This window comes from Mirounga angustirostris, unplaced genomic scaffold (assembly GCF_029215605.1).
Source record: "Mirounga angustirostris isolate CCGP_5_RB_7025 unplaced genomic scaffold, mMirAng1.0.hap1 SCAF_5, whole genome shotgun sequence".
Classification (NCBI taxonomy): domain Eukaryota; kingdom Metazoa; phylum Chordata; class Mammalia; order Carnivora; family Phocidae; genus Mirounga; species Mirounga angustirostris.
Window position 1 is genome coordinate 157,356,376 of NW_026991713.1, and position 12,442 is coordinate 157,368,817.

Consider the following 12,442-nt stretch of genomic DNA (forward strand, 5'->3'; position numbering starts at 1 on the left):
CCTGAACCGAGGCAGTCTAGACCAACCCTTGGAAGAACAACCTCATTCAGATCTAGTACTTCAGGGGCCACCCCCCGTTCCCCATTTCATGTTGCTTTGGGAAATGCAAAACACTGGCTTCTGAATTCTGCTTTTCTGGATAATCTCAGGTTCTCAGAATTGAAACATTTGATGGTGGCTGCTGACAAAATGCAGCCTCAAAATGTTTTAATTCCACTTCTTACTCTACAACGTGTATACCTCTTTCCCAGAACCTGGTTCTTCCTGAAATCCGTAACTGAGTTTATTTGCCAAGAATATGGATTGATGAAGACCCTGTCAGACTCCTACATTCTAGAATCCGTGAGTGCCTCCAGCCATATACCCCCAAATGTTGCAATAGAGGAACTCATTAGCAAGATCAATAACCATTGTGCATATTCCAAAGAGAGCAGAGCACTTAACCCAGAATCTAAAATCTCAGTAATAACAGAGGCGCGGATTTGAGTGTGGTTATTAACAATATGTTATTCTCATGACTTTATTTCTTTTTTTCAGCCAGGTGTTTCATTAAATATTCTCATTTATATGCTCATAGAAGTCATCAAGTCAACACATTTACTGCAACACCTGGGTATAAAGGAGAATGAAAGCCTTGAGAAGAATTACTTTATTATTACATTCCCACATCCTCACACCACTATCTTCCACTGTTATTGTGTTGTCATAAGAAGAGTTGGGTTATATGATTTATGCAAAATTGTTATTGGTGCATTCTAGTGCTTTTTTTCCTCCCAGGAATTCAAATAAGTGAAATGCGAATACTTAGCACCCTGGATTATAAAAATAGAGGAAATGAGTAAACTTAATGTCGTTCTTCAACAGTTGAGTTTTGTTTCTTTATAAACTGTCATAATCTTGCTGTTTAGACTGTCGAACAAGAGTGCAGGAGTAATGGATGTTCAAAGAGGCAGGTTGCTGCAAAGTGTTTCATAATTTTGAAATCAAGAATTAATCTGATGGTCTATTAAAAAAAAAAACCTCGCTTCTTTATCCCCCCAAAAAGCAGAGAAAGCACACTCATTTATGCATTTCAGAGATACAAATAGTTTCTCAAAATCAGGTTCTCTGGAGACCAATATACTAACAGTTCGGTTTTAGGATGAAAATTTAAACCAGCAAATCCTAGCACATTTGATACTTGGTCTTGAAAGTCTTGGTGGTGTGTCGCCACTCCACTAGGTGGCAGTGTTGCTTACTGAGTGTCAATGGCTTCCGCTCCCCCACCCCCCAATGGAATCCTGTTTTTTTCCCCAAAGTACAATAAAGCTGCCTTCTTGTCTGCACCATTCTTCGTGTAAGTGCTTCATATCAAATTTAAGGTTGTGCTGGAGAAATTAAGAGGAGCTCTATTTGTGGTCAAAGCAAGTTAACCTATTGACCTGGAAGGTCACGGGGAAAGGCAAGGCAAGCTGCACCTGTGATTCACAGCCCCTTGCACCTGCAGCACGAGCCCCTTGAGTGTTGAGCCACTGGTTGCAGAGACGAGAAGGAGAGAAGGTACAATACCCTCAGTCATTTCTCCCTTGTGCAGAGTAGTTAAAAGCGATAGTGTATTTTGCCCTTCTATATGTCTTACCAGTTTCTACGCAGTTGACCTTTAACAGCAAAGAAGCTGGGCTGGGAAATAAACTGAAACTTAGTTGTTTCAAGTCATCTTTCTGATTAAAACTTTGTTTTCCCTTAGATCTGAGTACAGCGTTGAAATAGACTCGTTACTGAAGATGTTTTCATCAATTGCTTCCTACTACTTGGTTACTGATTGAAGTGTTTCATGGTCCTTTTCTCTAACAACTACAGCACATATTCAACATGGACTTCCAGTGGCTGAAGTGATCCCCCACGTTTGTGCAGATGGCTGTGTACCCCCAAATTCGCTTCTAGCCAGTGCCTCCATATTACAGCTGGAAGACCCTGCGCCGAGTCGGGGCTGTCTGGTCTGACTTGCACTACCTAGGCACCCACTGAGCACATACTTGGCTTAAAATTTACCTGAAACAGGATGCTCACAACCTTACAACCAACTTAAAAGATAAAATGGCAGGAATTGGCAGAAGGAAATTCACATTGTACCCACGCTAAGAAACATTTGTTCGTTATCTAAGTGAAAATATGCACCCAGAATTATTAAGGAAATATTGCCGCAATATAAAATTCAACAGCCTGCCTTTTTGCAGTTAGTGGATGATGAGGCGATAGGCCACAGTGAACGGCACAATAAAAATTAAAATTTCATATCTACTGTAGCTATGTATAGGCATTCATATTTTCCTGCTTCCTTTATCAATTCTAATATATTTGTGTTGTCTTTGTCTACTATGTAGGAATTTGAACTTTTTTAAGTTGCCACTTGCTCTTTAAAAATTTATTTTTAAATAAATTTTTATTTTCATATAATGTTAGATTTGGAGAAATCTTAACGGAGATAGCACAGAGAGTTCCTGTACACCTTTTACCTCGTTTCCCTAATGTTAACGCTTTATGTAGCCGTGGTGTGTTTGTTAACACTAAGAAATTAGCATTGGTATATTAAGTAAACGCCAGTACTGGGATTTTGCCCATTTTCCCATTAATGAACTTCTTCTGTTTTAGGAGCCAATTCAGAATATCATATCCCATTTAGTTGCTTACTTTAAAAATTATTAGGGGCGCCTGGGTGGCTCAGTTGGTTGAGCGTCTGCCTTCGACCCAGGTCATGATCCCGGGATCCCGGGATCGAGTCTCACGTCAGGCTCCCTGCTCAGCGGGGAGTCTGCATCTCCCTCTGCCCTTCACCCTGCTTTTCCCTCTGCCCTTCACCCTGCTTGTGCTCTGTTGCTCTCAAATAAATAAATAAATAAATAATTATTAGTGTTTGCTGACATGACCCCATTATTTATCTTCCAATTTTTTTTAAGTTGTAGTAAAATAAACATAACAAAATTTACCACCTTAGTCATCTTTAGGTGTACAGTTCAGTGGTATTTAGTACATTCATACTGTGCAACCATCACCGTCTATTTTTAGAACTATTCATCTCGTAAAACTGAAACTCCATGCCCATTAACGACTTCCCATTCCCCCTTCCTCCAGCCCCTGGAAGCCACTATTCTGTTTTCTATGAATTTGACTACTCTAGGTTGCTCATGTATGTGGAATCCTACAGCATTTGTCCTTTTGAGACGGGGTTATTTCACTCAGCATAACGTTCTCAAGGTTCAGCCACGTGGTAGCATGTGTCAAAATGTCTTTCCTTTTTTTAAAAAAGTATTTTATTTATTTATTTGACAGATATAGCGAGAGAGGGAACACAAGCAGGGGGAGTGGGAGAGGGAGAAGCAGGCTTCCTGCGGAGCCGGGAGCCCGACGTGGGGCTCGATCCCAGGACCCTGGGATCATGACCTGAGCCAAAGGCAGACACTTAACGACTGAGCCACCCAGGCACCCCCTTTTTAAAAATTTTTTAATTCCAGCATAGTTAGTTAGCATATAGAGTTATATTAGTTTCAGGTGTACAGTATAGTGATTCAGCAGGTCCATATATCACCCAGTGCTCGTCAAGAGAAGTGCTTTCACTTTTGAGTATATGCTCAGAAGTGGAACTGCTGGTTCATATGGGAATTCCCTGTTTACTTTTTTTAGGAATTGCCATACTGTTTTCCACTGCACCATTTACACTCCTAACACTGCACAGGGTTCCAGTTTCTCCACATTCTTCCAAATGCTTGTTCTTTTCTGTTTTTCTTCATAAGTAGCCATCCTAGTGGATGTGAGGTGTTGTTATCTCATTGTGGGTTTGATTTGGATTCCTTATGATTTGTTTTTATAGCATAACTTGTATGCCATTGGGTTTCATTTACTAGTAATTTGTGCTTTGTGGCTCGCTATTTATATTGATATCACTGAATTGGAATCCGTGCTCACTGATATCAAAGTACTTCTTTTTAGCTATGACATTTTATACTTTTGGAGAATTAGGAGAGTCCTGTTACATAACTAGAACTTAAGATTTCCCTCTGGATTTTAGAGTCAGTATGCTGTAGTCTCATGAACTAAAAAACAGTATTTTTGTTACAAGACCATTTAAAAATCATTTTGAGGGGCGCCTGGGTGGCTCAGTCATTAAGCGTCTGCCTTCGGCTCAGGTCATGATCCCAGGGTCCTGGGATCGAGCCCCGCGCCGGGCTCCCTGCTCCGCGGGAAGCCTGCTTCTCTCTCTCTCCCACTCCCCCTGCTTGTGTTCCCTCTCTCGCTGTGTCTCTCACTGTCAAAAAAAAAAAAAAAATCATTTTGAATATATGCAAAAATGAAAGGATTTACCCCCCTCCCAAATATTGACCATGTAAAATTGGAATGCCTTATACATCTACACTTCTTAAGTTCTGGAAAATAATTAAGAGCAGGTACAATGCCCGAATGTTGTTTTCTTATAGCCTGTTTAGAAGTCAACACAGAATATTGTGTTTTGTTTTGTTTTCAGAATATTGGTTTTAAATACCCTTCAACTGACCTCAACATTTTTCAAATGGTAGAGTTGAGGTGGTTGAGAATACACTGGCAGTCCTTTTTATACTCAGCAGAACAAAACAGGTTTTCCTACACTTAATTTTGCCACCATTTTTTTTTTAGTTTTAAAAATTTAATTTTAATTTTTTAATGTAAGCTCCATACCCAACATGAGGCTTGAATTCACAACCCCAAGGTCAAGAATCACATGCTTTACCAACTAAGCCAGCCAGGCACCCCTGCTGCCTTGTTTTTATTATTTATAACATGGCTGTGACTGATCATAAAGCCCTACTGGCTTTTGCATTATAAGTAACATGTTTGTTATAGACATAGTAGAAATACACAGAGGTGAAAAGAAGAAAGTGCAAATAAACTTCACCTAGCCTACAACCCTGAGAGAACCAGTATTAACATTTTAGTATATGCCCTTTCAGACTTTTTCTACACACGTAGGTACCTCCCCCCATACACATTTATAAACTTTTAACATTAAAAAAAAGTAAAAATGAAAAGATACTCTTATCCTTCCAGGATGAATCATGTGAAACTCATAGACACCTGTTTTCTAAATCAAAACTTGACAAAGGATGAAAGACATTTCCCATCATTTAAGGCTTGAGAGTGAGCTTCTTGTTTTAAAAGATTAAACCAAGAGCTGGGGATAAAAGAATTTTTTTTTTTTTGAGAACACTGAACACTAATATTATATAAATATTGACCGGATGAGCAACAGAACAGTACAGGTGGCCATTTCTTTCTCTCTTTTTTTTAAGATTTTATTTATTTGACAGAGAGAGAGACACAGCAAGAGGGAACACAAGCGGGGGAGTGGGAGAGGGAGAAGCAGCCTTCCCGCTGAGCAGGGAGTCAGATGTGGGGCTCTGTCCCAGGGCCCTGGGATCATGGCCTGAGCCGAAGCCAGATGGTTAAAGACTGAGCCACCCAGGTGCCCCTAGGTGGTCATTTCTGAAGAGAATCTCTAATTTTGCCAATGACAAAATAATGTCGGCATTAGGCATTTTAACTATTTTAAAAAGTTCAGGTACTGAGATGTGTTTTGTTAAATATGAAGGATTGCAAGGAAATCTCTAGAATTCACAATTCTATTTTCACTAGAAAAGAGGTAAAAGTTATGCATAATCCCAAACCGTAACACTTCGATCGACTCCCAGTTTTAATAAAAGTGCATATTACTTAATATTTGACTTTTTGTGGTTCTTCCTTGTGTTACTATTACATGGTCTTTGTTAATGCCCATTTTAATGGCTATGTAACCCATAGAGTTGCTGTATCACACTTGATGTAACCATTTCTTTATTGGTGTACAGTTACACTGGGTCTTTTTCTACCACCACTTGCTGTGTGTGTATATACTTAATGCTGGGGCAGTAAATATTTTGGTGCACGAGCCTTTTTTAACTTGGGAGGAATTTTTCTTTTTCCCTTCAGACAAATCAGGTCACATTTACGGACCAACCGGTCTGAACATATTCACAGTTCTTATTATTCAAAAAAAAAAAATTTCATTATGGAAAAATCCCAAGCTCTTAAAAAGGAAGAGAGGTAATAATTACCCCTCTTCACTGGCTTCAACGATTATCCACGCATGGCTCGATCTTGTTTCACCTAGGCTCCTGCCGCTTCGGGACCCCTTTACTTCCAAGCAAATCCCAGACGTCATGTTTCAGTTTTGCAGACATAGATCTACGAAAGAGAAGGACTTGTAAGAGAACCGCATTACAATGCTCACACCTAAAAAACTTCACCTTTGCCTATCCAGCGACCACACTGCTCCAACTGTCATAATTTTTAACAGTCTGTTTGCATCCGGATCAAATAAAGTCCCACGTTGCAAGTGGTGGCTCTATCTTTTTTTTTTTTTAAAGATTTTATTTATTTGATAGAGAGAGACACAGCGAGAGAAGGAACACAAGCAGGGGGAGTGGGAGAGGGAGAAGCAGGCTCCCCGCCGAGCAGGGAGCCCGATGCGGGGGCTCGATGCGGGGGCTCGATGCGGGGGCTCGATGCGGGGGCTCGATGCGGGGGCTCGATGCGGGGGCTCGATGCGGGGCTCGATGCGGGGGCTCGATGCGGGGGCTCGATGCGGGGGCTCGATGCGGGGGCTCGATGCGGGGGCTCGATGCGGGGGCTCGATGCGGGGCTCGATGCGGGGGCTCGATGCGGGGCTCGATGCGGGGCTCGATCCCAGGACTCCGGGATCATGACCTGAGCTGGAGGCAGACACTTAAGGACTGAGCCACCCAGGCGCCCCATGGTGGCTCTATCTTCAGCTCTTCATCCTCCCCGGCCGGCCGCAATCTCAGAGAGGGGCCAGGCGGCGTGCATTCTGTGCGTCTGCGTCTGGCGCGCTCGGCTCTGCGACCCGCCCGGCTCTCTGTGCGAGGGTTTCCACTCGAAGCCAGCGGGGAGGAGGTCGCGCCGCGCCGGCTGGCGCCGCCCCCGCCACTCCGGCCGCCCCGGGGGAGCCCTGCGGCCCCGCCCCGCGCCCCCGCCCCGCACCCCCCCTGCGCGCGGGACTCAGAGCGGCCGAGCGGGCACCGCAGGTGAGGCGCGCGCGGCGGTCCCCGGGCGGAGGACCCCGCGGGACCGAGCGCAGGGGACGTACGCGGGCTGGGGGCGCGCCGCGGGCCCCCCCCAGGGAAGGGGCCCAAGGGGTTCATGGGGCGGGGGCGCGGGCGGCAGTGGAGACAGAGAAAGGAGAGTGGGCCGAGGGCAGTCGCAGCTTTAAGGGCTCTTGGGAGTGGGGGCGTCCATGGGAGGGAGAGCGTGCACAAACTTCCAGGAAAGGGCTTCGAACCCACTTAATAGTAGTAACAAGAACAGCAGTGATGGCAGTGATGGTTTGTAATAATAATAGCCGTAAGAACAATAGCATCAGTAATAATAGCTACTGTTCATCGAGTGATTCTATGTGCCAGTGCTGGGCTCCGTTCTTTACCTATTTTCTATGCGAGGCAAATTCTTTACATATTTTCCATATTTTAGCTCATAGCTGTTGTGAGCAAGAAATGGGCAAGTGTAGGTAAAGCAAATTCAGCACCGACTGCGCATTGGATAGATTTATGAACTTGAAAAATGTTTACAGAGTCTTGGTGAGGAAGGTACTGTTGCCATACCCATTGTACAGAGGAGAAAATGCAAGCCCAGAGAGGTTAAGGACTTTGTTCAAGAGCACAAATTGGGTGGGTCCAAATTAAAGCGGGGCTCCTATCCTTGAGACGGCTCCCGCCACCTGGAGTTTGAGGTTCCAGGTGCTGAGCAGGGAGGCTGGGGAGCAAAGCTGGTCAACGCTTTGGATCTTTTGGCTCTGGGTTTGGGAACGGCCCTTCCACTCAGTAGTGTGTGACCTTGGGCCGGTCATTTGACTCCTTGGAACCTGTTTCCTCCTCTCTGAAGTAGCAGTAATGGTAATTATTTGCCTCAAAGGTTTGGGGCGCCTGGGTGGTTCAGAAGGTTAAGCGTCTGCTTTCAGCTCATATCATGATCCCAGGGTGCTGGGATTGAGTCCCGCATCAGGTTCCTGCTTCTCCCTCTGCCTGCTTCCCCCTCTGCCAGCCGCAATCCCTGCTTGTGCTTGCACAAGGAAGGGGAATGACTGTCCAGAGTCTTCCCATCAAGGGAGGGGCTGGGGCAGGAGCTCAGGCCTCCGTCCTCTAGTCCAGAAAGTAACCACTCCTTTGACTTCTGTACCCACTGTGAGCCTGGCCATTCTAACACCAAATCCAGTTCAATCAGCCTGGTATTCTACAAGCCAGACCAGTTAGCCCACTTCGCACTGATAGCAATGAAAATTGTATTGTAATTTTTGGGGAGGGGGGTGGAAAATCTCCAGGTATCTGGATGGCCCATAAATGTGGGTCCATGATGCAGACCTTAAACGGAGCTGCTTTACAGACAGTAAAACTCCATGTAATTGCGAATTGTTGGTTTGTGTCTGGGATGGGGTGTGCCAGCGTTGGGGAAAACGCCTCAGCATTTCAGCAAGTTTCATAGAGGATGAAATGTCTCTCATCCGTAGGGTGACCAACTTATCCTGGTTTGCCTGCGACTTTTCCTGTTTTAAAAGTGAACCGCGTGTCCCAGGAGAACCTCTCAGTCCCAGGAAACCAGGGTGGTTGGTCTCCCTGCTCATCCAAACGCTCACTCTCCGTTGCTCAGGAAACTGTGTTCATTTCTGGTTTGTGGTTATTGTTGCTATTTGCATTTTAGGTTCCACCAAAGCAGCCCCTAGCCTGCTTGATTTCTGCCAGTCTGCAGTGGGGAGCCTTTGGCGGGGAGGGGGAGGGGCCCATGGAGACAACCATCAACCCCCCAAATCATTATTGCCCTGCACAGTCCATTCAATCCTTCTGGCCAATCTCCTGAAAGAGAGTGACCCAAAGGGCTTTTAATTAAAACCAAATCCCATACTGGTGATGCTCTGGGGTTTCCTTGGAACGAAGACATTATGTGCAGCAGAAAGCGGGCATCTGTTTCAGTAATCCTATACCTCTCCGTTGAGTTAATAGGGAGACCCTGGCAAAAAAGCACAAGAAGCCTCATTGTCTGGGAAACTGGACAATTATGAATGAGGCCAGTGCCCCAGGGCAGCTGACCAAAGGGAAGGGAAGAAAAAAGGGCCAAAGTTTCCCCTAAAGCCCAAAAGACCCCAACCCAGTGAGAGTTATTATGAGAGTTGAATGTACCAGCTGGGGGGTGGGATTGGTGGGGCAGAACACGTCTACAAAGGGCTTTGGGATCCCCTTCCCTCAAAATCTGTTGGAATGTGTGCCTCTTGGTGTTTGTAGGTTTCAAAAGTTTCAGTTTGTTTTTGCCCTGGGCAGTAAAATGAGCATAATTGTTTGCAAAGCTGGTTCTGGAAGTCCCCTTGGGGGTTAGAGGATCCATTTGCTTAACAAGCTAGATAATACCAGGGAAATCTGTAAGAAAGAATACAGGGCCGCCTATAAAATAATCTCAGGAAAGTGTGGGTGGGCATGATGGGGGTTCCCTTCAAGTTCCTGTTAATACCCCAAGAGGGTAGTATCCCGTCATTGGGGTGTGGGCTGCCTGAGAGTCAGGTGAAGCAAAAAGGGCAGCTCCCAGTTTTCATCTGATTTGACCCATAAACAGATTTTGAGGGGTTTCCCCCTCCTTCCACTTGACCTGAAGGACCCATCCCCACCTGTTTCCCCCCCTCGTTCCTCCCCTCCTGGCAGCTTCCATCTCCTTTCCCCCTCATCTCTCCACACTCTCTCACTAAAAACACGCAGTCTCTTCCGTTGCTTTTTCTTTTAAAAGTCAGATATGTGCAGAATTTCAAACACATATAAAAGCAGACATAACAGTATAATGAACCTCACATACTCATCACTCAGCTTCCACTGGCAAACCCATCCTCACCTCCCCCCTCCCTCCTCCCCTATTATTTTGAAGACATCTCTCAGACACCACATTTCTTCTGTAAATATGTACGTGTGTCGCTTGGCGCACTTTTTCAGCAAAGGAACAGAGAAGAAGTATTTTCGGCTTTGTAGACCACACCAGTCTCTGTTGCACTGATTCAGCCCTGCTACTGAAGCTTGGAAGCAGCCACAGACGATACTGTCATGAACGGGCCTGGCCTGATTCCCTTACAACTTTGCTTATGGACACTAACATATAAATTTCATACATGAAATCGAGAGATACCGCCTTTTTTTTTTTTTAACTATTTAAAAAAATAGCTTGTGGGGGCGCCTGGGTGGCTCAGTCGCTAAGCGTCTGCCTTCGGCTCGGGTCATGATCCCAGGGTCCTGGGATCGAGCCCCGCATCGGGCTCCCTGCTCAGCGGGAAGCCTGCTTCTCCCTCTCCTACTCCCCCTGCTTGTGTTCCTGCTCTCGCTGTGTCTCTCTCTGTCAAATAAATAAATAAAATCTTTAAAAAAATAAAATAAAAAATAAAAAAAATAGCTTGTGAGCCCCAGAAAACCAGGCGGCTTGTTTGAATTTGGGTTGTGGTTTGGTGACCCCTTGTTCGGCGGGGGGGTCATTTGAGAGATCACAGGACTGTCGGGTGCACCCGGGAGCTGGCGCCCGGTAATCGGAGGCTCCTCATCCCCTCCCCTGTCCTTGGAATGTGCACCGTGCCCACCATTCCTGCACTAGGAGCCATTTCAAGGAAGCAAACTCCAGTTAGCGAGTAGGTAGTAGGTCTCCAGGTTTCCACACAACAGGTTTCCACACAGTAGGTCTCCAGGTTGCCCACAACTTCTGTGTGAGGTGGCTGTGTTGCCAGCTGAACCAAGGAGACCCCGGGCCCTGGGGCCTCGACCCAGCCAGACCCGAAGGAGTCACCGAAGGTTCTTGGTCTTGTCACAAGAATGAACTCGAGGACAGACCCACAGCTCAGTGGATGACTAACACAAGTGGGAAAGTTTATTAAAGTGCAAAGCACACTCTCGAGATATGAGAGCAGCGAGCTCTAGAGAGGGAGAGAGAGAGTACTCAAGAGAGAGCGCTCAAGAGAGAGGCCTGTCGTGAGGGTCGGGTTTCTATCCTTTACTGACAGCTGTCAACTCAGGGGTGAAATAGTCATGACTTGGGGCGGCAAGCAGGGTTTTGTGATTTTTCTTCCTAATTTGGCCAGGAGTTTCCTGTCGTGGCATCCGCCATCTTGGGCCTGGCTGGTTTGATCTGGCTTCTTGTGGCGTGCTGCCGGGACAGGGCTCTGACCTTCCCGATAGCTGGCCATGACCTCCTCGTTGCTGGCCTCCAGGCATCCTGTCAGAACCTAACCAACTGTCCAACAGCTACAAATCTGAGGTTCTCACAACCTCTTCCTCAGGTTTGGTCAATTTGCTTGAGCAGCTCACAGAACTTAGGGAAACACTTTTACCAGTTTATGAGAAGATACGATGAAAGATACAGATGAAGAGCTAGATGAATAGCTAGATGAAGAGATACATAGGACAAGGTCTGGGAGGGTCCCAGTGCAGGAGCTTCTGTCCCTGTGGAGTTGGGGTGTGTCACCCTCCTGATGTGGATGTGTTCACCAACCTGAAAGCTCCTAAGCCCTATACTATTGGGTTTTATGGAGGCTTCGTCACACAGGCATGATCAATTATTTTTATTTTTTTTTTTAAGATTTTATTTATTTATTTGAGAGAGAGAGAATGAGAGACAGAGAGCATGAGAGGGAGGAGGGTCAGAGGGAGAAGCAGACTCCCTGCCGAGCAGGGAGCCCGATGCGGGACTCGATCCCGGGACTCCAGGATCATGACCTGAGCCGAAGGCAGTCGCTTAACCAACTGAGCCACCCAGGCGCCCGGCATGATCAATTATTAACTCCATTTTCAGCCCCTCCCTCTTCTCTGGAGGATGGGGGTGGGGCTAGAGAATCATGGCTTGGTTTTTCTGGTGACCAGTCCCCATCCAGGAGCCAACCAGGAGCCCACCCAGAGTCGCTTCAGTGGAACAAAAGATGCTCCTAGTACTTTTACCACATAGGAATTTACTAAGGTTTTGGGAACTCTGTGCCAGGAACTCAGAGCAGGGACCAATATATATTTTGATGTCAATGGTTTCCTTTCTCTTAGAATCTCGGTCTTGTGCTACCTGTTGTCCAATGTCTGGAAGCCTTCGCTTCATTGTTTTGGTCGGTTTTCTAATTATTTAAGGCAGGAGGGTTTATCTCCTCCCATCAGACCTGGAAGCAAAAGTCCAACTTATTTTTATTGGTGAGTGATGTTCCATTGAATGATACATATTGAACCTTTCACCTCTGCCTAGACAATTGAGTTGTTTCCGGTTTGGGGCTATTATGAATGAAACTGTACAAGTGTTTGTGTGGACGTAAGTTTTAATTTCTCTTGGATAAATACCCAGGGGTGGAATTTGTGGATCATAGAGTATTGCATATTTAACTGTATAAGAC

The 12,442-nt window shown here is 45.7% G+C and overlaps 1 protein-coding gene across 1 annotated transcript in view; it reads left to right on the forward strand.

The window, feature by feature from the left end:
• The window catches only part of METTL9 (methyltransferase 9, His-X-His N1(pi)-histidine), a 47,404-nt gene extending 45,640 nt beyond the window's left edge, over positions 1-1,764 (forward strand). Inside the window, exon 5 of the mRNA XM_045875139.3 lies at positions 1,727-1,764. Coding sequence (XP_045731095.1) covers positions 1,727-1,749 — 23 coding nt within the window. The 3' untranslated portion in view covers positions 1,750-1,764. The remainder of the gene's footprint in view (positions 1-1,726) is intronic.
• Positions 1,765-12,442: the final 10,678 nt, after the last annotated feature.